The sequence below is a fragment of the Chamaea fasciata genome, unplaced genomic scaffold (genome assembly GCF_029207755.1).
Source record: "Chamaea fasciata isolate MVZ Bird 193981 ecotype frontalis unplaced genomic scaffold, bChaFas1.0.hap1 SCAF_6, whole genome shotgun sequence".
NCBI classification, from domain to species: Eukaryota; Metazoa; Chordata; class Aves; order Passeriformes; family Sylviidae; genus Chamaea; species Chamaea fasciata.
The window spans coordinates 35,113,816-35,136,152 of record NW_027094091.1 but is presented as its reverse complement, the minus strand read 5'-3'; the positions used below and the strand labels follow the sequence as shown (position 1 = coordinate 35,136,152).

At 34.9% G+C, this 22,337-nt stretch overlaps 1 protein-coding gene across 1 annotated transcript in view; it reads left to right on the top strand.

Moving 5' to 3' along the window:
- The first annotated feature begins 287 nt into the window (after positions 1-287).
- The window catches only part of WDR17 (WD repeat domain 17), a 46,525-nt gene continuing 24,475 nt past the window's right edge, over positions 288-22,337 (top strand). Inside the window, exons 1-9 of the mRNA XM_066185946.1 lie at positions 288-572; positions 7,751-7,879; positions 8,715-8,898; positions 10,667-10,897; positions 13,849-14,100; positions 14,848-14,970; positions 15,305-15,492; positions 16,736-16,904; positions 18,844-18,935. Coding sequence (XP_066042043.1) covers positions 462-572; positions 7,751-7,879; positions 8,715-8,898; positions 10,667-10,897; positions 13,849-14,100; positions 14,848-14,970; positions 15,305-15,492; positions 16,736-16,904; positions 18,844-18,935 — 1,479 coding nt within the window. The 5' untranslated portion in view covers positions 288-461. The remainder of the gene's footprint in view (positions 573-7,750; positions 7,880-8,714; positions 8,899-10,666; positions 10,898-13,848; positions 14,101-14,847; positions 14,971-15,304; positions 15,493-16,735; positions 16,905-18,843; positions 18,936-22,337) is intronic.

Below are 22,337 nucleotides of genomic sequence, written 5' to 3'. Positions count from 1 at the left end.
GCCAATTGAAACCACTCCCTACATAACCAAAACAAATCATTCCCCATGATTCTGAGGGTATTTTACATCTCAGTACAAGCTTTTGTGAACCAAACTACATTTTTTAGACAGTACATTTTAAAAAAAGAAAGTAATTTTTTTCGGAGACAGATAAGAGTGACTCAAACAGCACCTCATTTTCAGAGCTCAGAAGCACAGCAAAATCAATCTTGAAGCACTAACCTGCTTTGATTTTAAATACTGGAATATGTAATCTAATAATTGTTTTAGCATTGATTTCTGTTTTCCATCAGAAAATCCAATAGGTTGAATATTTAAATTGCTGCTAGAAGTATTTCAGACTATGTATTTATGAATTTAAAACTTATTAATCTCAAATCATACCACAGACTTCAGTTTTGATCTTTGAGTAGCTTGTTGTGGTGTTGAGTAAATTTTTGCACAGGACTTCTTGTACTTATATGTGTTCAGGTTCTGTATTTTTTATTTCAACTGTGCCTTCTTTCATGGCTTGGATGACTTATATTTCCCACTGGTTTGATGAAGATGATTGGTATGAAGGACAACAAAGAGTAAGAATTGCTTAAAGTAATATTTTTTCTTTTACTGCTTTTATATTTTTCTTCTTTATGCTGCTCTTTATTATTATATTGATAGTATCAAAAGTAGTATTTCTGTGGTGGTTCTAGGAAGATATTTTTAGTAGTTTTAGTGAGGTCTTGAATCATAAATAAAGCATATCCAAAATTAGTTTTTTGAAAATTAATGTTGCTAGCTGAATAAAAGGTACTGGAAATGTGACAACCACCTACTTGCATTTTTTAGGTTGGATAATTTAACAAGTAGCAATTTTTTAATATGCAATGAGATGGAAAGCAAACATTTCATTTTTTTATATTAGAAGGAATTAATATACCATGCATAGAGTAAAATAAAATACCTATAATTAGTAACAGAATGAAACAAAAATGTTTGGGAGATATTAAATTCACCTAGGGTCATTTCCAAGTTGTATCTTGGATAGCGTTATATTTTTAACATTTTTCTGAGGAGGAGTTGTTACTATAGCAACATTTGCAGGATAACTTGGAATTTTTTTAGCATTTATTAACAGCATGTCTACAGCTGCTTTCATAGATTTATAGTGGGAAATGAATATAAGTCACGTTTCTTTCACTGTATTAAGCTCTTTTATGGTACCTTATATTTCTGTGATTTCTTTTTCTTGTTTTCACAGTATATGGTCAACTAATGAATTAGAATGTGGGAGATGCTACTGAAAGCAGCTGCTTTCTTTGTATGTGTTACTTGATAATGCCAGTTATATGCTCATAAGTATAAAAAACTGGCAGGTATTAATACTGTCCCACAGTTCTCATTTTACATGTCACTCATTATATGGATGTTTCAAAAGTAGAATTACCTTTTAATAGCTGTCATCAGGATTCAGATGTGAGATATGTCAAGAAGTAGCTTTATCTGAAATCAAAACAGTCTTGGCAATTTGCCAGCATAAAAGCATTCTTCTGGTGATTGTTGTAGCTCTGGATGGGAAGATGAGAACAGAATCTTATGCAGACTCTTAGATGCTTCATACTGTGATCAGACATGCTTGTATACATATCTCTGTGTATTACACACATTATCTGCAGTTTGTGATTAAACAATACTCCATAGGTAATGGCTTTATCACTGCTTGATGGTTTCATATTGATTAGGTGTGTAGTCCAGCATTGCTGGTGATGTATTGCTAGAAATGTCAGCATTTCTCCATGCTTGGTTTCAAACCCAGTATGGCTCTTCAGATTATTTTGTTAAATTGGCACAATAAAGGATATTCTAGTTAAATGTACAAGTAGTGTAGCCAAGACAGTCAAAGCCAATGCTTTGTAAGACTTACTATGTTACAATTTTTTTAATGTTATTGCCTTACATTTTCTAAGCAGGACATCTATCTTGTATTAATATATTAGGGTTTTATTTTGAGTGTTTGTTTCTGTAAAACAGTCTCAGGCTGTGATTTCAAGTTTTAAGGAAAGGTCCACAACTTCTTCCCTTGTGAAGCCAGAGATCCTGTGGTTAAATCAGTTCTCATAGTGATTTGGGTCCAAGTTTACTGTGGAGGTTTAAAATATCTGTGAGCACTACTAGAACACTTGTTCATTTCAAATAACCTTTTAAATCAGAATATTCTTTTCCTGGTCAGTGTCTTGATAAACGAATGCACATTTTGAACACTTGCTAGGTTGTCATAGATCGGGAAATGTCATCTGCAAATTTTGGTTTCAAGAGTCTAGCCAAAGCTTCTGGTATTTTTGAGGAATCCTGTTGAAATTCAAAACCTTGTCCAAGGCACCCTCTTCCAGACTATGGTTAGCCTTCTGATTATCTGGGAGCTATACATGGCCTGTGTGCCATGAATTGTATACAAAATTAGAAAAAACTTTTCCAATTTTTGCAAACTATCTATGCTGCTTAGTGATAAACTAGCATCCAGTCTGGCACTTTAATAAGCAGTAGACTACCTTGGTAGAATTTTCCTGGAAAGTATGAAGGGCTTCACTTGTGTAGAGAAGTACATGTGCAAACCTTCATAATTATTCTACATTCTTCTACATTGTGACTGTCACTACTAATATAGTTGGACTTTGTTTCTTTTTTGCTCAGAAGCAGTTGCTTGAGTAGTGTGCATTGTCTCAGACTATTCCAAGACCTGCATTAGTAACTGCACTTTAGTAAGCCACGTCAAGACTGAAAATTCGTTAGCATTTTGCAGTACTCCAAAGTAGGAAAAACTTTTGTTTGTTTTGTCAAAGTTTTCATATTGTAAGTTGTCTATTGGCTTTTAAGCTGCATATATACCAGAGTATTTCCATATATACCAGAGTATTTCCAATTACCCTTTATTTCATAGGTCTGGACAAATTAATGAGAATTTAAGTTCTTAACATGGCTATAACATCCTTAGTGTTTCTCAGCCCCACTGGAAGAACACCTGTGCTAGTTACAGTTGTGTTTTCACATGAGTCTCAGTGCTATTGAGGCAGACATTGTCAGTCAAAAGGCATTTTCTGCTCAGTCTTGCAGACATGCCAAGATTTCTTCATAAGTTTTAAGACTTTCATGCTTTTAGCAAGATAAAATGATTGTCCATTATCTGGTGCCTCTAACTGGTCCCTCTGGATAGGGTAATGAATTTGAAACTCTATGGTTCACAGGTGACATTTTCGTCTCCAATGGATTTCCTCCCAGAGATGGGTAAATATACCCAATGTCTTTAAGGACATAAAATGTGATATAATGTCTTTATATCACTAAAGATCTTATTATGTTATCATTGATTTGCTGACAAAAATATTGGTGCCTTGGGACAATAGTCTGGATGAGATATAACAATTTTATATGTCAAACATACAGGAGTGACAGCAAGATTTCCACATAAGAAAAGATACAAACCTGATGGGAAGATAAAGACAATAGAATGAACAGAAGCAGAGGACACTGGTACTTACTTTACTGCTTGTAGCTGTTAAGAAGCTATACTTTGTATACACAGACGCATATTGATTAACATAAGGCTACTGTATATCCGCTTTTGTATGCATGCCATATTGCATATGGACTCATTTGGGTAGGTTATACGCCACATGGATCACATTCAAAACACGTGTATCTGTTGTGGCTTGTGCTTGATGGTTATACATTTATGGATACTGATAACATGCAAGCACTGTATTGATAATGAAAGTGTTAAGTAATGGGTTTAAAGAGCTATTATTATTATACAAGTGTTATTGTAATGCAATTGGGAAATACAGCAAGCAATGAAATACACTGAGTAGCTGAAGCAGAGAAAAAGGAGTTAGATTAAAATGGTGCCTGTTAAAGAGCTGCAGTTGCCAGGCTACTAACGCTGCAGTTTTGTGTGTGCTGTGACACAACACTCAGTCTTTTCTCCTGCTTCCTGTAGTAACTGTATTATTCTGTGAACATCGAGATTTAGTTCCTCCATCTGTCAAGTAAAGCGATTTCATTCCACAATCAGAAAAATACTTTTCATTTCTGGGACCAGCAAGGTATTGGAATGAATATGGAAATTCTAAAGTGCTTTGCAAAATTGATATTTATGCTAAACTAGGAATTATCAGGCATTTATCTTTAAGTTATTGATATAAAGCCATCGTATGTATCTAGTCAATTCAGTTGTTATTTTAAAATAATATTTATGATATACAAAATTGCAGTTTAACGTGGTTGGTTGGTTGGTTTTGGGTTTTTTTCTATATTAAGCAACAAGGAAGGACCTAGAATGTTGCTGCTTCTGTCAATTGAAAAGAAAGGGTTTTGTTTTCCTCCCTCTTTCCTTTGTCTCCTTGGAAACTGTGAGCCCACACTGCTAGCTTTCCCAGTGTGGTATACATTTTTTACATGCACAGGATTTTTTTTCATTGTATACTTAAGAGTCAAATAAAATTATTTGTACATCCCTTATTTCAAAATAAAATGCTTTTTTTTCCCAAAGTATAAAAAATATCCATTGTATAAAAATGCACCATGTGTGAAATCATACATATTTTCAGTTATGCTGCATTTCTATGTTTTTGTAATTTTCCTCAGGCTGTTCTGATGAATACATCTTTCTCTTTTATACTCTGTTTACTCTGTTAAATATGCTTAGCAGAAACCTGTAGTGTTTGAAAAGATCTGCAGGAAACTGCTTTAATGCATAATACCTATGAGAGAGCAAGTCAGTATGCCACAGAACTATCATTTCTTCTTCTAGATTCTGTCATACTGAATTTCAAGGCAAATGCTTCCTGTTGTAAAATGGTATATCATTACAAACAGCAGATAATAATAACAAGTTTAAAACAATAAAAATTAGTAAATAAAATGTAAATTCTTTTCTGTAATAAAGCTCAGAATATTTTATATATATATCTTTTTTACATATACTTTAATAGGGAAAATCTAGTCAAAGTTTAGGAATACTTATTAAGCATGAATTCTTAACTCTGTGAAATAGCAATATATTACCGAGCACCATTTTTCATCTAAAACTGAAAAATTTCATCTATTAGCGGCATTTTTATAGAGATTACTGCAGAATCTTACAAGACAAATCTGTTGTTACTCTGAAAGAAAAATCTGTGGAGTTCTGTTTTAGCATCTGTAAAAGATCTTAGCTTTATGATTAATTTTACCTGTAACCAAACTGCAAATTAAACAAGATTTAAGTCATATTTTCTTACAGATTAAAACTTCAGTTAATCAGGAATTCTTAGCTCCCATATGAGAAGGTAAAGAAGAGTATCTGTACAAAGTGAGAAAAATGTTTTATAATGGTGAAGTAAATGCTTTTATAGTCTTAGGTTCTATATAGTTGTTGACTTTTTATCAATCTTACATTGATGGTTTTCAGATGGTGAACCTGCAAACTAAACCCATGATACTCTAATATTTTACAGCTAATTCTCTCTTATTTCACCATGGCTTTTTTTAATGTTCTTTATCAGTTTTTTGATACACCTAGAGTTTTTACCATTTTTTTCCCTGGAATCAAGAGCAAAACCCAAAATTTCAAGTTCCAGGTATTCTGTGCTTTCACAAAATAGTTGTCTAATCAGCTGGGGGACTTTAATTTTAGAAAAATGTTTGTTAATGGTACCAGTTATTTCTTCATGGGAATTAAAAGAAGTCTGTTCTGAATGCCCCAAATCCAATTATTTTTCTGCATATGTGATTTGTACTTTAATTGCACAGAAGGGACCTCTGGAATTTGTAATTTTACCGAACAGTAAAAGAACACTAAATGGCAAAAGTAGAAACTTGGATGCTGTTTTTGCCACTTGATGCTGTTGATTCTTTAAATAGATACATTTTTCTCTGGGGGAACTCATATAATTTAGAACATGAGATGTATTGCAAAGGAGGTGCAAGTTGATGCAATTTATAGACATGTTCTCTCTGGAATCTCTAATTTGCTGCAGAAATCAAGAATAATTATTATTGACAGGAAGGAAGTCTAATAGCCAGAGCCCTAGTCTGCAACAAAGCTGTATCTTGTAGCTTTTTCCTGTATATTTCTATTCTGCTGTAGCAGTCTCTTGTTGCAAAATTTTCAAAGGTACCATGTGAGCATTTAATTTCCTTCAGTCATTTAGTACTCACTCAGAATGTTTAAGTGCTTTGACTAGGGTCAGTGATATCTTTGAGATGATCAGTCTCAAATATTCAACTGATCCTGATCTTCTGCTAAAGAAGTCCCCAAAATAAGTTGCTCTCATTTTTTTTTTTCATTTTCTTTCACACTTTCCAAAGTGAGAGAAACATGATGTTATGGAATTTGCTACCTGTAATTGCTGTTTACCTGCCAAGCAGACATGCCAAGCAGATACGCCAAGCAGAGGAGAAAAATTAAAAATAAAATTAATCATTCAACTTCATTTCTATCCCTTGTATAAATGCATTAAAATGAAATTTTGATATTATGCAACCAATTTAGTTGATAGTGACCCATAGGTTCCTTTGCGTACTGTAGATCACTACTGCAACACCTGTATAAGGTTTGTTCTGTTTGTGCCTTAGTGCTACGGTCATCCAGAAAAATATTTCCCCCTCTATACATTTAATATCAAGTAGGTCAGTACTGATTTATACCAACAAATCTGTGCTAAACTGTTGCACAGCAATGCATTGAGTAACCAACGCTTATACTTCATCAACAGTTGCTCCCTCTAAATGCTTGACTGCTTTTGAAGTCTCATTTATCTTTAATTCCCTTTCCTTTGTGGAGCTTGAATTGGTACCTAACACTTGATAAATTTGACAGAGCTCTCCTTCTCTTTTAGGATTACAGTCTTAGCTCTTTGAACAAAAGATGTCATCCTCCATATTCCATGTAATATTTTTCCACCTAATATTCCTCTGTCCATTAATGTATCCACACTATAAATGTGACCCTGACACATTCTGTTACTAGGTAACATGTTGGCATTATCCTCAATGAAATGAAGGTAGGTAAATAATTGGTCTGGCCCAGCAAAGCATTTCTTGCATTTTTATGTTGAAGTCAGTTTTCTCACTCTGAGCATAACTGGTACTGTGAGACTTGTTTTGGACATAGAATGCATAGTTTGCTGTACAGTAGTGTTACCCTAAGGTTTGCTTTTGTTTTTTCATAGCTCACTTCAACCTTTTTTGTTAAACAGTAATTATGAAGAAAATTTAGAAAGCTTCTCCAGAGAGGATGATAATAAGGAGGATAATATGATAAAGAGTTGATCTATGCAAGTGGTTGGAAGATCTTTCTACGTGTTGGTTTTACTTAAAACTATTAGTATATAGTTTATTTTGTCTGGGTATCAGTGGGAGATGAATGGGAGAGCAGAGAAGGCATTAAACTGTAATAGAGAAAGTATTGAACCAGGCCTCAGAAGAAAGTGAACATGATGAACAGTTTCAGCTAGTACAAATCAAGAACTGTTCAAGTTTTTATGGGCTGCACACACCCCTCTCCCTCCACACCTTTTCTTCCAAATGAAGTGTTGTGAATGGTATTAGGCACCCTTTCTTTAGTGTCACTGAAGCCTCTGAACATCTCCTTGTCTTTATTTCAGATAAATTCATTTGTACCTCAGGCGAGTTACATTTTTAAAGTAAGCATGTAAAAATTATTTATGGGAACAAAAATGTATTCTGTTAGTTAATATTCTGTCATCTTAGAGTCTAATGAATTTCTCTTTTAAAGGCAAAAATGTCACATGTGAAACAAGTGGGACTTTTAGCTGCTGGATGTCAGCCATGGAACAAGGATATATGTGCAGCTAGTGGGGACAGATTTGCCTACTGTGCTACCCTTGCTGTTTATATTTATCAGGTAAGATTATTCTTGTTTATCAGATTAGTTACTCTTTTACGTTGTTGTTGATCTCACTTTGAACCTTTTCAAAAAATGTTTCTGCAATGCTTTTGCATTCTGAGGGAGAAATGAAGCAATTCCACAATTCCATTTGAAGCTGTAGTATAAAATAGGCTTTTGCACAGTGGATTAAAATAGTTCAAAGTTGTGGATTCAGGTATATGAATTCAGGTGGTGACCCACCTTTACTTAATTTGGAGCCCGAACTTCTCAGCACTGTGGTCTTCTGAATTTTGCACCTAACACCTAACTAAAAAATAGAAATACTGTGACATAGAATTTTCAGATTGGGAAATATGTGAGGAAATAAAGTATGCACTTACTCTAATTTTAAGAATTATGCTAGTAGTAGGATTAAAATAAACAAAATTTACTGTGTCATTTTTTTCAAATTTCTATTTTTAATTGTACTAAGTAATTTAAAAAATGAGAAGGATTTCAAACTCATTTTCATATTCTGTCCAGTTTACCCCTTTGGAAATTACTAAATGATTGTTACCATGTCTATAAATAAAACAGTTTAGGATTGTTTGAGTATACTTCTAAATGAAATATAATAATTTATTAGTGACAGGAAGGTAGACACAAAACTGTTTTTTGGATAGTTGGATATTGGGCAACCTTTCTTTCCAAGTCAAATGTGTGAGAGTTTATTTTATTATACAATAGTTAAATGCACTATAAATCCATCTGTAAGTCTAATACTGTTGTATGAAGTATTTTCCAACCCAGAGGTATTTAAAGTGAGTTTACAAAAAATGTATTTCTAAAATGAATTTTAATATTTGTTTAGCTGGATCACCGATACAATGAATTCAAGCTCCATGCGATTATGTCTGAGCATAAGAAGACAATCACAGCCATATCCTGGTGTCCCCACAACCCCGATGTGTTTGCAAGTGCCAGTGCAGATAGTTTAGTGATCATTTGGAATGTGAATGAACAGAAAGTTGTGGCCAAGCTGGACAATACAAAAGGTATTTTAGGCATGGAGATCTGTTCTATCCATACAGCTTGATCCATGGGCATGGGAAATACTTGACAGAGCGTAAACTCTAAAGTTGATAGGCTGGAGTTTTAACAATTGCCTAATACAGTATTCTTGTCAGATTTTTTGCAAATCATTCTAGAAAATAATGATAGTGTGAGTAAATTGCTCTCAACCATCTCGTATTTGGTAAAGAAAATCATTATTTTTTTTCTCTCAAGAAGTTGACCAGTTCAAGAATTAACTTTGCTAGTGATTTCTTGTTAGGCAGGGGAGAAAAAACCCCCAAACCAACATTATTTCCATCACTGTATAAAAGGATAAATAATTAAATTTTTAAATAATAAATTTCATAATGACTTTAGCTAAGTGAAAGCAAATAAAAGCTAGCCTTAAAAGATTCAAGAATAAATCATCAGTGAATTTGAACAACAAATTTAAACAATTTGTTTAAATGCTCTAATACTTGTCTACCTGAATCTTTTCACAGGCCTTGAAACTGCTGGAGATTGTATTGCAACTCTAGGGGGTTAAGCATCCCCATTACAGTTACATTTTGCTGCCCAGTTCTGATTAATGCCATTTAGTCAAAAGCACTACCTGTATTTCTGTTCTTACAGTCAATCTCATCAGGTATCCTTGACTCTTACATTTTCCTTCTTGGAAAGTGAGTGTGACGCAAGAACAGTCAGAATCTCAGGATCTAATTAGCTATTTTGGGACCCCCTACTCTGTTCTCTCCAGAGCATTTAAGGGATACCTCTGGACACCCTTTACATCTTGCATATCAGGAAAAAGTAAACTTCACAGGGATTTAATCTATTCTAAAAGAAATATTGTATGAGCTTATGCATGAATATAAATGCTGGTACTTATTTTTCAAGACATTGCTTGTTTAAAAATCTACTTCAGCCAATGACTACACATGAAAAAAGTGTTGTTATTATTATTTTAATATTTTTAGATAATATTAAGAAAATATGTTTAAATTTAAGATAATATGTTTAAACCTTCAATTGGTTTCTCTTTTAGTCCCTTTTACACTGCCATATAGTAGTGTCTAAATGCAGTTTTAAGTTTTCAGCTTGAGGAATTTGTTTTGCTGTAATTTATTCCTTCAGGCACACATTATTAAGCTATGAGCATGATGAGGGTTGGAGACGTTAAGATCAAAATTCTTAAATGGGATTGCCTACAGTTAGGTATTAGACAGCTGAATGAAAACTGTCATGTATCCAGAAGGAAGCTATCAAGAGTTCCCTTTTATTACAGAGCAAGCTTTCAAATTTTGTCACGTTTACCTGCTTCTGTTAGATTTATCCCTAAATTTCATTGTATTTTGCTAAATAGGCATTTTGAAATTCTCAGTATTTTACTATCTTAGTAGCAAATAACTTACAGTAAAACTTAGTGAATGAAATTCCGAATGAATGAAAGTATTGTTTGCAGTATCGAGCTTAATGTCTCCCTAATGTGTGATTGTCTTTGGCACTGATGAAGTATAGATATCATGAGATACAGCTCATCAAAGTAGCATAAAAGTAATTTGGGAAATAATTTTACTTCCTGCCTATGGAAGTCTTTAGTTTACTTTTACACCGTAAGATGTTCACACAGTTCTCTAAATTTCAGTCTAGCAATTTTTACGTCGAACAATTATTTCTACTGTTTCTCAAGACAGTTGCTGATATTGGGTCAAGGAATACTACACTGAATTTTGTATCCTGGTTCTTATAAGGTTTACCTTTATGTTTTAGGAATTCCTGCATCCCTTGGATGGTGCTGGAATGAAGGTGATGCAGTTGCATTTGTGTCCCACAGAGGTCCGCTGTACATTTGGACTATCTCAGGACCTGACAGTGGGGTAACAATGCATAGAGAAGCACACAGTTTCTTGTCAGATATCAGTCTGTTTAGATGGCATCCAAAGAAAAAAGGAAAGGTGGTATTTGGACATACTGATGGAAGCCTATCTATTTTTCAACCAGGTAAAAACTCATATGGCAAAATATTAAGGTTCATATATGTATCTCTTTTTCTCCATATGCATGCAGTTCTGCACTTTAAAAAGTTAGATTCTATAACATAGGTACATACATAAAATTTGTTCTTTATTCATAGTATTCCTATTCCTTTCATATCATAAAAATATATTTTCTTAGGTAAAGAATTCAGAGCATTTTCTTTATGTCTTCTCCCTTTTGTGACCAAGATAAGACTGCAATTTTTTGACAACTGCAATAAAGACTTTTTTTTTTGAGAATGATAACAGGCATGATCTTCTACTGAACTATATTTTCTTGCCAGTTTATTCTTCTGAATGGAAAGACTTGTATCTTTTGTTTACTTTCCTATTTTTGCATTTGTTCTGGAGTCCTCTGCAATTTCATAGGTAGACTCTCACGTCACACTTAATATTATCATCATGGTTCTGTTCTGTAAAAGGATAGATGGAAAAATATTTATCTCTTTTTGTCTGAAATCTACCATGTACATTTGTGCATACTTTATAAATAGTACAGTTCTCTGCTAAGAAGGTGTCTTGTTGATAAGCTCATTTGAAGGTAAAATTTTACTTGTTTTCATACTTTTCTTCAAAGGCAGACATCTGTATTAGGTTGACTATTTCAATTTTTTTCTTAACTGCTTCTTCTTCCTTGAATAAAAATTGATTTTCAACTTTGTGAGAAAAACTGTCCTTGAAAAAATGTGTTCATTTTACATAGAGTTGTTCTCCAACAGCCACGCAAAATTTATTTTCCTTCACGTCTCTCTACTAAGCTGTCACACAGGATGCCCCAGAGAATAGATTCCCTTGCTTCTGTTGTGCTGACTGAGTAAGCACTGGCATTGGGAAAAGGAGATCAATTTTAATATGATAACATCAAAGTATTTATCAGATTGAGACTTTTCATGACAACATGTCTAGAATTATTTGAATATAAAAACAGAAATAATAAGAAAATATTTAAAATATCAAAATTATGTTCTGCAAATGAAAATATAATATAGGCTAAAAATATCTAGGCAGTGGCAGTACTGTATGTACCAAAATTCAAGTTGGTGTAAAAAATTTGTTTCAGGAAAATTATCCATTACTGTTGGGGATAAAACTATTTGCATCAACTCAAAATTTAGCATACATTATCACAGGAATACTGCCTTTCTCTGTAGTTAGGATAGTTTTATTATTGTAATATTACACATCTTTATTCAAATAATTTTAAAAGTAAAAAAAATTATACAAGTTGTTTCCTATTCTCAGCATACATAGGATTGTTCATTTCCAACTGAGAAATAAAATTTGAAAGTTTATATGCAGCTGGCTGAAAATTTTCTCTATAAGTAGCAGATGCGCAATGTTTTTTCACTGTGGTTTTCTACTTAGTTTTCTCTCCCATGGCTGTACTTTCTTTTTTATTAACTATGCATTAATGCATCAGAACATTTATTGTAAAGAAAATATATGCAAGAATATAAGATTAATACCCAACTTTTAGGGACATTCAATGCAGTCATATAGAGCCAAACATTTTCCCTTTCATTTGTTCTCATTTAAGCTTACTTAAATGACCTGTGACTCAGTTGCATGATTCATACTGTTCATGTCTTCTTTTAAAGGAAAACAAAATTTAACAGTTGGGGTTTTCATGAGGTTTGCTTTTAGACTCTTTTTGAAACACAGAACAGAATGGCTCCTAGATACACACTGTTTTATACTCTGCCCCCAGGTGGTTGTGCTTTCTTGCGGGCTGAAGTGTTTGAATGTGGATGGCTTCAGTCACTTGAGGGCTTTTTGCTTTTAGTTCTTGTATAGCTACCTGAAAAATGTCAGTTCTGCTTTGTTGCCTGTTTTTGTTTTTCATTTAAGTGTTGATTTGCGGTAAAACAAAAAGGTGAGCTGTAATGTAAGCAGGGGACATTGTTTAAAAAAGTGGGATTTTCAAGTTTTTGGCAAATTTAAGAAATTATCATACTTCTGTTATGCCCAATGCTTCAGAAGAGTGAAAGAAAAATGGAATCAAGAAATCGGTTTATGCTGTAAATTGTTGTGTAGTCTTAAATTATTTCTCCCATTTCTGGTACCTGATTTTATAAAGTTGCCCTAGATGTAATGTGTATGAATCAGTACCAAAACTGAAAATTAGATTGAAGCTGGATATTGGAAGGTGTCAATTCCTCATTTCTAGAAAAGCAAGTGGTTTTTTTGTTTGTTTGTTTGTTTTTTAGTATAAGATTACAACTTCAAAAATACAGATTTATTTGATCTGGACGGTACACTGTCTTATAAAACTAAGATTCATCTCTCCGTAAAAATAAAAAGTGGGAGACAAATATGGTATTAAAAAATGTGGGTTTTGATAATATTTCATCAAGTGAAATACGGCATTTTTTGTAGGTGTCAGACTAGATACTTAATGATCTGTTTTGGCTACAGAATCTGTAAACACTTCATGGCTGCACACATAGTTTTAAAGAAGAAAAAAGTCTAAAGGCAGTTGTTCAGAAAAAGCCTTTACTGTCCCAGGGTTTTTCTGGTTCTTGCTGCCTTTATTTTGTCTGTATTTGCTGTGGTATGCAGACTTACTTACACTCAAATTGATTGTATTTTATGCTGTGCTGCAGACCTTTACTCGGAAATTCTTAGAACAATGTATATTATTTAACATACTTTCCTTTCCTAGAAAATTATGTTTATAAACCTGACAGCTTTTTCTGTTTTCTGTATTAAACATAAAGTTGAATGGGATAGAAAAAACAAATACTCTAAGTGAAATATTACAAAGATAGCTTCATTACTTTCACTAGTGCATACAATAGAGCAGGGTTGTGAAAATTTCAGGGAGAGAGGAAAAATCTTCTTTGCCAACCTTGTACCTATTGAAAGGATATATTTGATTTAATTTTTAAATAACCTGTTTTCTTGTGCTCTTTAAAGGTTCTAAAAATCAGAAACATGTGTTAAGACCAGAGTCTCTTGAAGGAACAGACGAAGAGGATCCAGTTACAGCTCTGGAGTGGGACCCTTTGTCAACTGACTACCTTCTTGTTGCTAATTTACATAATGGTATTCGACTAGTTGATTCTGAATCTCTGTCCTGTATCACAACTTTTAGTTTTCCCAGTGCAGCAGCATCTGTTCAGTGTTTAGCCTGGGTTTCTAGTGCACCTGGAATGTTTATAACTGGAGGTAAGGCTTTTATTTCCTGGTTTATACAAAGATAACAAATACTGGACTGAGTCTTCAAAATTGATACCCCAAGTTTGATTTTTCTGTTTCATAATATTTTTACAAGTAGAAACATACATGAATCATACAAAAAAAGACCATAACAAAAAACTGGAAAATATTAAACTGCACTGAGCAGTTTTTTACATGTTTTAAAAATTTTTGCTGCATAAATATGTGACTTTCTACAACTTTTTATAAGTAATATTTTCCTCATGTACCCTTTAGCAAAAAGTATATGAATTCCTTTGAGAATAGGAATAGAAATGCATTGTACTTACTGATGTCACTTCAAAGAATTAAAAAATTTAAAAAAGAAAAAAAATTATTTCCTGCCTCTTTTCTACACCATAGACATTATGGCTCAAGTTGAACTAATGAATAAGGAAACTAGGACTGGCAGAATATTTTATAATGAGAGAGGTTCCATAGAATTTATCTGTGTTTAAATAGCTAATGTTAATAATGATTGTTGTTAGTAGTGATATGGTCACGGTGGTAAATGGAGAATAAATAGGATGCCATGGATGTTACACTAGATGATCTCCAGAGGTCCCCTCCAACCCTAACAATTCTGTGATTCTATGGAGTTGACAGTGCCTGCTTATAAAATTGTTCTTAGGAATTGAAGTTCAATTCACTGCTGTATTTTTGTATAAATCAGTCCTCAAACCACATACTTCTGTGTTTTGTTTTTTTGAACTTCAGATTCTCAGGTTGGTGTGTTACGTGTTTGGAATGTTTCACGTACAACACCTATAGATAATTTTAAATTGAAGCAAACTGGTTTCCATGGCTTGCATGTGCTAAGTTCTCCTCCAAAGAAAATCTGTAAGTGTAATTTTGGTTGTTATTAATTGTAAAGGCTGCAACTTAAGAAAATCTTATTTATGAGTCCTGTTATGTCCAGATCAATCTCTGTAGGGCTGGCCAGCGATTTAGTTCTTAATTAAAGTATCTTTTGCTGCTAGTGGATTAGACAAATGCGTAAAGGGTCAAGTACTTTATAAGGCCCTTCTTTAGTAGGCCAGGCTTCATACAAGAATTCTCCATTTCTTTTGTTTTAAATCTTATTAGAATACAAGCATTTTACTATTTATAATTTTACTTTTTATTGAAATAAGAAATAATCTTCTCTCTTTGTCTTTTGCTTTATATTGTTAAGCATGTTCATCACAGTATCCTACTAAAAATCACCATACATCTTCAACAAGTGAGGCTGTTCCACCTCCAACTTTAACCCAAAACCAAGCATTTTCTCTTCCTCCTGGTCATACCGTCTGTTGCTTCATGGATGGTGGAGTGGGGCTTTATGACATGGGAGCCAAAAAGTGGGATTTCCTTAGAGATTTGGTATGGTTCATCTCTGTCTTTTAATAGAGAGTTTATTTGGCTTATTCACTTTCTTCTAACAGAAAAAAAACCTGGAGAATTAAGGCTTTGCAGTTCTGTAAAGCAGTTTCTATTGTTAAAAAGAGCCCAGATTTCTAGGAAACAAAATGAAAATTCTGAAGTTTAAAGTAATCTTTTACTGTGAATTACTGAATTCTGTTGGAAGTATTCTTATGGTTTGTTTTAAACCAGAAATAAAGACTTAAGGACTTGATTTTTGTTTGTTTATTTTTTTAACTGAAATTTTAGTGTGATGGCCTTCTCAGAAATTTTCTCTAGTAGGTTTTCTATAATTCAGAATAAAAGTTTGAGTCGTTTAATCAGAGGGTTATATGGTGAATGCACTCAGTTTAATATTACAAAGACTGAATTATTAACTTTTCTTTGAAGCTGAAATTCAGAAGTGTATTTAACACATATTAGATGATCCTCTTCTTCATCAGGCTTTTGGTTCTTGAGGTTCTTGAGGATATTTCTCTTTTCCTCTTTCCAAGTTCCCCCTTTTCACTGAAAAAAAACCCAAACAAAACCCAAATAATTTTCAGCTGTACTTCCATATGCATTTGAATAGAGGCTGCTGGTTGGTTTTCTCTTTCCATTTCTATTGGGTTTGGTCCTGAGGCTTAAAAAATTCTTACATAATACCTGTGTTTCATATATTAGCCAACTTAAATTCTACAAGTGCATGTCTTGGAACATAAACAATTGATACATGTAATCTCTAATGGATTGAAGTTTAAACTGCAATAGAGCATAGACTGTATCTAGAAACACAGAATATTCAGTGGGGTACTAGGCTACTTGTAGAACATGTTTGACATACAGAGCTTTATTTTTTCAGTCAGGTACTTTTTACTAAAAGAGAAAAACTGTTCCTTAATTTTTTTTTCTTAGTTTTTTTAATTCAATTTTTTAGCTTAGTTCCAACAGAAAATGTTAACAAGTTCCTGGCATTGTGTACCCTGTGGTTTCAGAAAAGAATTTTTCTGGTTTTAATAATAATCTATGAAAGAGCATTTCATAGTCAAAGTTATTTTATGCCTTTTAATTTTGACTGATAAGCCTAAGTATAAAGGGATTTTGGAACTCTTAATTGACCTGACAGGTAAATTAAATACAAGATATTTTAGTGTTTGATCTAGAGTTGGACTTATGAAAAAAATAAAATGTAATAAAAATGGATTAAATATTTGTTTCATTTAAGGGACATGTTGAGACCATCTTTGATTGCAAATTCAAACCTGATAACCCTGATCTTCTTGCTACAGCTTCATTTGATGGCACAATAAAAGTTTGGGACATAAATACTTTATCAGCGGTTTATACATCTCCTGGTAATGAGGGGGTTATTTATTCCATTTCTTGGGCTCCAGGTAAGAATATTTTGCTATATGTCTAAATGTTCTTTGACTGCAGAATTTGTCATATAAAAGAATTAGTTTTATAGTTTTATTTAGTTTTATATAGAAAGGCAAGGTTTAAACAAAACCTAATTATCTGTGAAACCAGCAGAGTTCAATGCTTCAGACCTTGCTGAAGCTTGCCCTTCTGAATGATGCTGAGTATTTCATACTCAGAATGGAGGGAGGAGACTCTCCAGAACATTTCTAACATGGCATTATGCAGATGACAAAATGTCTTGCTTTGCATGAGAAGCAGCTACTTAAAGGAATTCAGATTATATTTTGTGCTGAAATAGTGGAACATATGTATTTAGATCTTCTTCTTCCTTCTTCATGTAGGAGTCTAATGACTGAAGAACTCTGCTTTAACCTTATTAGAATAGGAAATGTCTTTTCTGCAAAGCATCTACTTTTTCTTAGACAAACCACTGGAGTCACTGGGAAATTTTGTTTTCAAAACAGTTCTGTAACCTCTTTGGTGTACCTGAAAATACACTTCTGATACTTGTCAATAGTTGACAATAGGTTGACTTCCTTGTTGTGTTTTATTTCTTTGGACAGAAGATGTATTTTTAAAAAATCTAAATAATTCATCTCTCTGTTCTCACTTGCACTTTTAAACTCTTAAGAAATAATAACTGACAGGATAAAAATATTGTGGTGGGAAGCTTAATGCAGTCTGCATATGTGAAATAAATTTGCACTTTTTCATTTCAGAGAGTCTCTTGCACCTTATACCTCTTCACAAATAATTTGTCTTGCTATATAGAAATCACGGCAATGTGAAACATAGTGCTTATGCTTGGTTATTTAGTTCGGAACTTTAAATTCAATTTTAGTTGTATCTCATATTGAATGAATAGTTTGTTTGCTTGCTGGAGGGGTGTGGGGTTGTTGCTTTGGGGATTTTTGGGTTTTTGGGTTTTCCTTTTTTTTTTTTTTTTAAGTAAATTGGAAGCACATGCTTCAACTTTGTTCCTTACCACCCTGTCCAAAAGCTCCTGTCAGTCCCAGCCAGAACTTTTGGTGCCTCTTTCACCTTACTCCCAGACAGTTCCTATCTTCCTTGTACTTTGTTCCTAATATATAATCTAATGCATGCCACCATTTGTTTGGTGTCAGAAGACCTTTGAAAAAAGTTACTACTCCTTTTTCTTTTTTCTCCCCTATCATTCTCCTACCTGAGTTTATTCCCTATTTATATATTTACATTGGTAGACTCTTCCTGAATAGATTGACTTTTCTGCCTCTGAAGCTTGGAATAAAACAGTCAAAACTTTCCTATAAATTTGCTATTTATGAAATGCATAGCTTTGTTGGAATGGAGCGTCACTGTGGTGAGGAGAATTTGGTGGCTTTTGGATTAGACCTGAACTGAATTTTGAGGTTCTCACTGTGGAGTTTTGTACTCAGATTTTTCCACCCTGTAGAGGGTGGTTACAGATTCAGGGACACTCTTTGATGGTCTTAGGTGCAGCAGTGGTGCAAGACCAAGTAAACAAAATACTGCTAGATGTTCTCTCTCATTTTTATAATTTGTCTTTATAGGTAGGGTACTTTAAAGGAAAACGCTCTAGTTGCTACAACTTCAAGCTTGAAATATTGACATGATCATTAATTTCTTACATGCAAGATTTTCAGCTGGCAATAAGATACTTTTTACAGCACTACAATTTTTATTTGACCATTCCTCAAAACAGGAATGTAAGAAAAACAGGTCAGGATTTCATGGAAATTGATGTTTGTAACTCAGTAGCAAATGCTGGCCTTAAACAGTGGAAAACTCATGTTCATGTCCATTGATGACTTCTGTTCATATTACATTTCTTCAGTTTAAAGTAGAACCACTGTCAAACAACATTCTGATTTTATAGTTATTGTAATATTTTACAAACATCTTTCTTTAAAGGAAATCTGAACTGCATAGCAGGTGGAACATCCAGAAATGGTGGCTTTATCTGGGATGTTCGAAAAGGCAAAATGATAACCAGATTCAGTGAGGTAAGATGAGATTACTACTTTTTTTGTCTGTACGAAATGTAAGTTAGTCATTCCCTCTAGTGTCCATAAATAAAGATGGCCAAAGTACATATGTTTTTGAAAAGTGCCATAGTATAAAAATCTATGGAGTTATGTGGGTGCCAGTTTACATGTGTGGCAGAAGTATTTTTACTTCCTCAGACTGGATTTGTGATATGAGAATGGTGAAGCACCAGATGGACTCCATTATCTTAAAATTTGTCCTGTAGGAATACATGGCAAAAGCATAGCTGATTCCTTCTTAATTGTGTGAACATATATAGGCATACAGACTCAGCATCAAAGTGAAAACTGTGTTCTGTATTTTCAAAAATAAAGGCCAGAAAAAACTTTCAGTACCTGAAGTCTAGATCAATAAAGCTCCATTATGCAGCACACTAAGCAGTATGACTCATTTAGTGGCTTGCCTTGTGTTACCTGAAATTTATCCGGGCATTTTTAAGTCCTGAAATAGTAGCATAATTTTTTATTGGCAGAAGGTGTTGTGTAATATGGATTTATTGTGGCTGTAGTATTTTACACTATTTTGTATATTCCTAGTATATAGCTGTGATCTTCACATTATACAGACATAATTATTTAATTATAGGATCTGCATCTAAAAAGAGAGGTGGGAGTATGAAATGAGGCACAAGCAGAAAACAAATATACCTACCTTCAGGAGTTCTGGCATTCTAATATTTGCAGTTGTGCTACGAAATATCGCTTCTGTAGTACTGGTCCTGATATACGCCCCAATTAAGTTTTCTCATATCACAGTTTTTCATGCCCACTAACTTCATTATTCCAACAAGTAACTAACATTTATTCAGAATCACTGTATGATTAAGGTTGGAAGAGACCATAGGGAGTCATCTGGTCCAACCTTCTTGCTCAGCCAGAGTCATCATAGAACCCTTTGCAAGGGTTTGCATCCAGATGGTTCTGGAATATCTCCAGAGAGGGAGACTCTCCAGCCTCTCAGGATAATCTGTTCCAGTGCTTGGTTACTTACACAATAGAGACATTCTTCCTCATGTTCAGGTGGAACTTCCTGTGCGTCAGTGTCTGCCCATGGCCTCTTGTCCTATTGCTCAGCACCACCAAGCAGAGTCTGGATGCATCCTCTTGGCACCCTCCCTTTCAGGTACTAACAGACATTGATGATCACCTCTCAGTTGTGACTTCTCAAGATTGAATAGGCCCAGCTTTCTCAGCCTTTTCTTGTAAGATAAATTTTTGTTGCCCTCTATTGGACCCTCTCCACAACCTCTGTGTCTCTCTTGTCCTGAGGAACCCAGAACTAGACACAACACTCCAGATGTGACCTCACCAGGGCTGAGTAGAGGGGCAGGATCATATTCCTCAACCTGCTGGAATGCTCTTCCTAATGCGCCTGAGGACACCATTGGCTTTCTTGGCCACAAGTCACACTGTTGGCTCATGGACAGCTTGGCATCCACCAGAATCCTCAGGACCTTCTCCACAGAGCTGTTTCCCAGAAGGTTGGCCTCAGCATGTCTGATGTCTGGGGTTATTCCTCCCCAGGTGCAGGGCCATGCCTTTGTCTTTGCTGAACTTCAGATAGCTCCTCTCTGCCCATCTCTCCAACCTGCCAAGGTCCCTCTGAAGGGCTGCACAGCACTCTGGGATATTGGCCACCCCTCCCAGCTTTGTGTCATCAGTGAACCTGCTGAGAAGGCCTCTGCCCCTTCATCAAGTCATTGATGAATACACTAAACAATTCTGGGCCCAGTACTGAACATTGAGGGCCACCACTATTGATGGGCCTCCAACTAGACTCTGTGCCACTGATTACAGCCCTCTGGGATCTGCTGTTCAGCCAGTTCTCAATCCACCTCACTGTCCACTCATCCAGTCCACACTTCCTGAGTTTGACTATGAGGACTTTGTGAGAAACAGTGTTGAAATTCTTGCTGAAGTCAAGGTGGGCAATTCCCACTACTCTGCCCTCATCCATCCAGGTAGTTGTGTCATTGTAGAGGGCAATCAGGTTGGTCAGATGTGACTCACCTTTAGTGAACCCATGCTGACTACTCCTGATCACCTTCTTGTCATCCATGTGGATAGAACTGGCCTCCAGAATGAAGCACTCCATCACCTTTACAGGAATTGATGTGAGGCTAACTGGCTAGTAGTTCCCTGGGCCCTCCTCTTTCTTTTTGAAGACTGGAGTGACATTTGCTTGCTTAGAGTACTCACCTCAGACACATCTCCTGATTGCCACGACATTTCAAAGATGATTGTGGTCATAACCAGAATTCTTTCAGTGTTTTTGGATGCATCCTGTCAGGGCCTATGGTCCTATGGATGTCAAGTTTGTCTGTGTGTTCTCTAACCCCATTCTTTTTGATCAAGGGGAAGTCTTCTTTCCAACATTCCTCTATGCTGGTCCCTTGAATATGAGATTCCTGAGAGCTGGTCTTGTCAGTGAAGACTGTTGTAAAGAAGGTGTTTAATAACCCTGCCTTCTCTGCATCCTGTTACCAGGGTCGCCCCTCCATTTAGTAATGGGCCTACTTTTTTTAGAATTTATTATTATTTAGAATTAGAAATAATATAAATTCTTCAGAATAATTTATATTATTATAAAATAATCATCCTTTCTTTTCCTTTTTGTTATTAATGGAGTTGAAGAAGCACTACTTGTTGTCCTTGACATCCTTGGCAAGATTTCATTCCAGATGAGCCTTTGTCTTATCTCATTTCTACTTATTCTGACAACCTCTCTAAATTAATCCCAAGTGGCCTGACCCTGCTTATATCTCCTGTGCACTTCCTACATGCGCTTAAGTAATGACAGAAGTTCTTTGGTCATCCATGAAGATCTCTTGCCTGGTTTACCCAATTTCTTGCTCATTGCTGTGCATTGTTCTTGAGCCTGGAGGAAGTGATCCTTGAATATCAACTGATGCTCTTGGACCCCTTTTCTCTGCAAGGCGTGCTCCCATGGACTGTTTGAAAAAAAAATCTCTGAAGAGACTAAGGGTAGTTCTGCTGAAGTCCATGATTGTATTTTACTTGCTGCCCTGCTTCCACTTTGCCTGATACTGAACTCCACAGTCTCATGGTCACAACAGCCAAGGTTGCCCCCAACCTTCACATCTCCCACGAGGCTTTCCCTATTAGTTAGTGTGAGGTTCCAGCAGCACAACATTCCTTGTGGCATCCTCCACTGCCCCTGACAGGAAGTTGTCATTAACACTTCCCAGGAAAACGTCTTGGACTGTTTGGTCTTCACTGTGTTGCTTCTCCAGCAGATGTCAGGGTAGTTAAAGTGCCCCACAATAACCAGTGCCTGTGACATTTGGACTACTTATAGCTGGCTGTAGAAGGCTTCATCCACTTCTTTTTACCTATCAG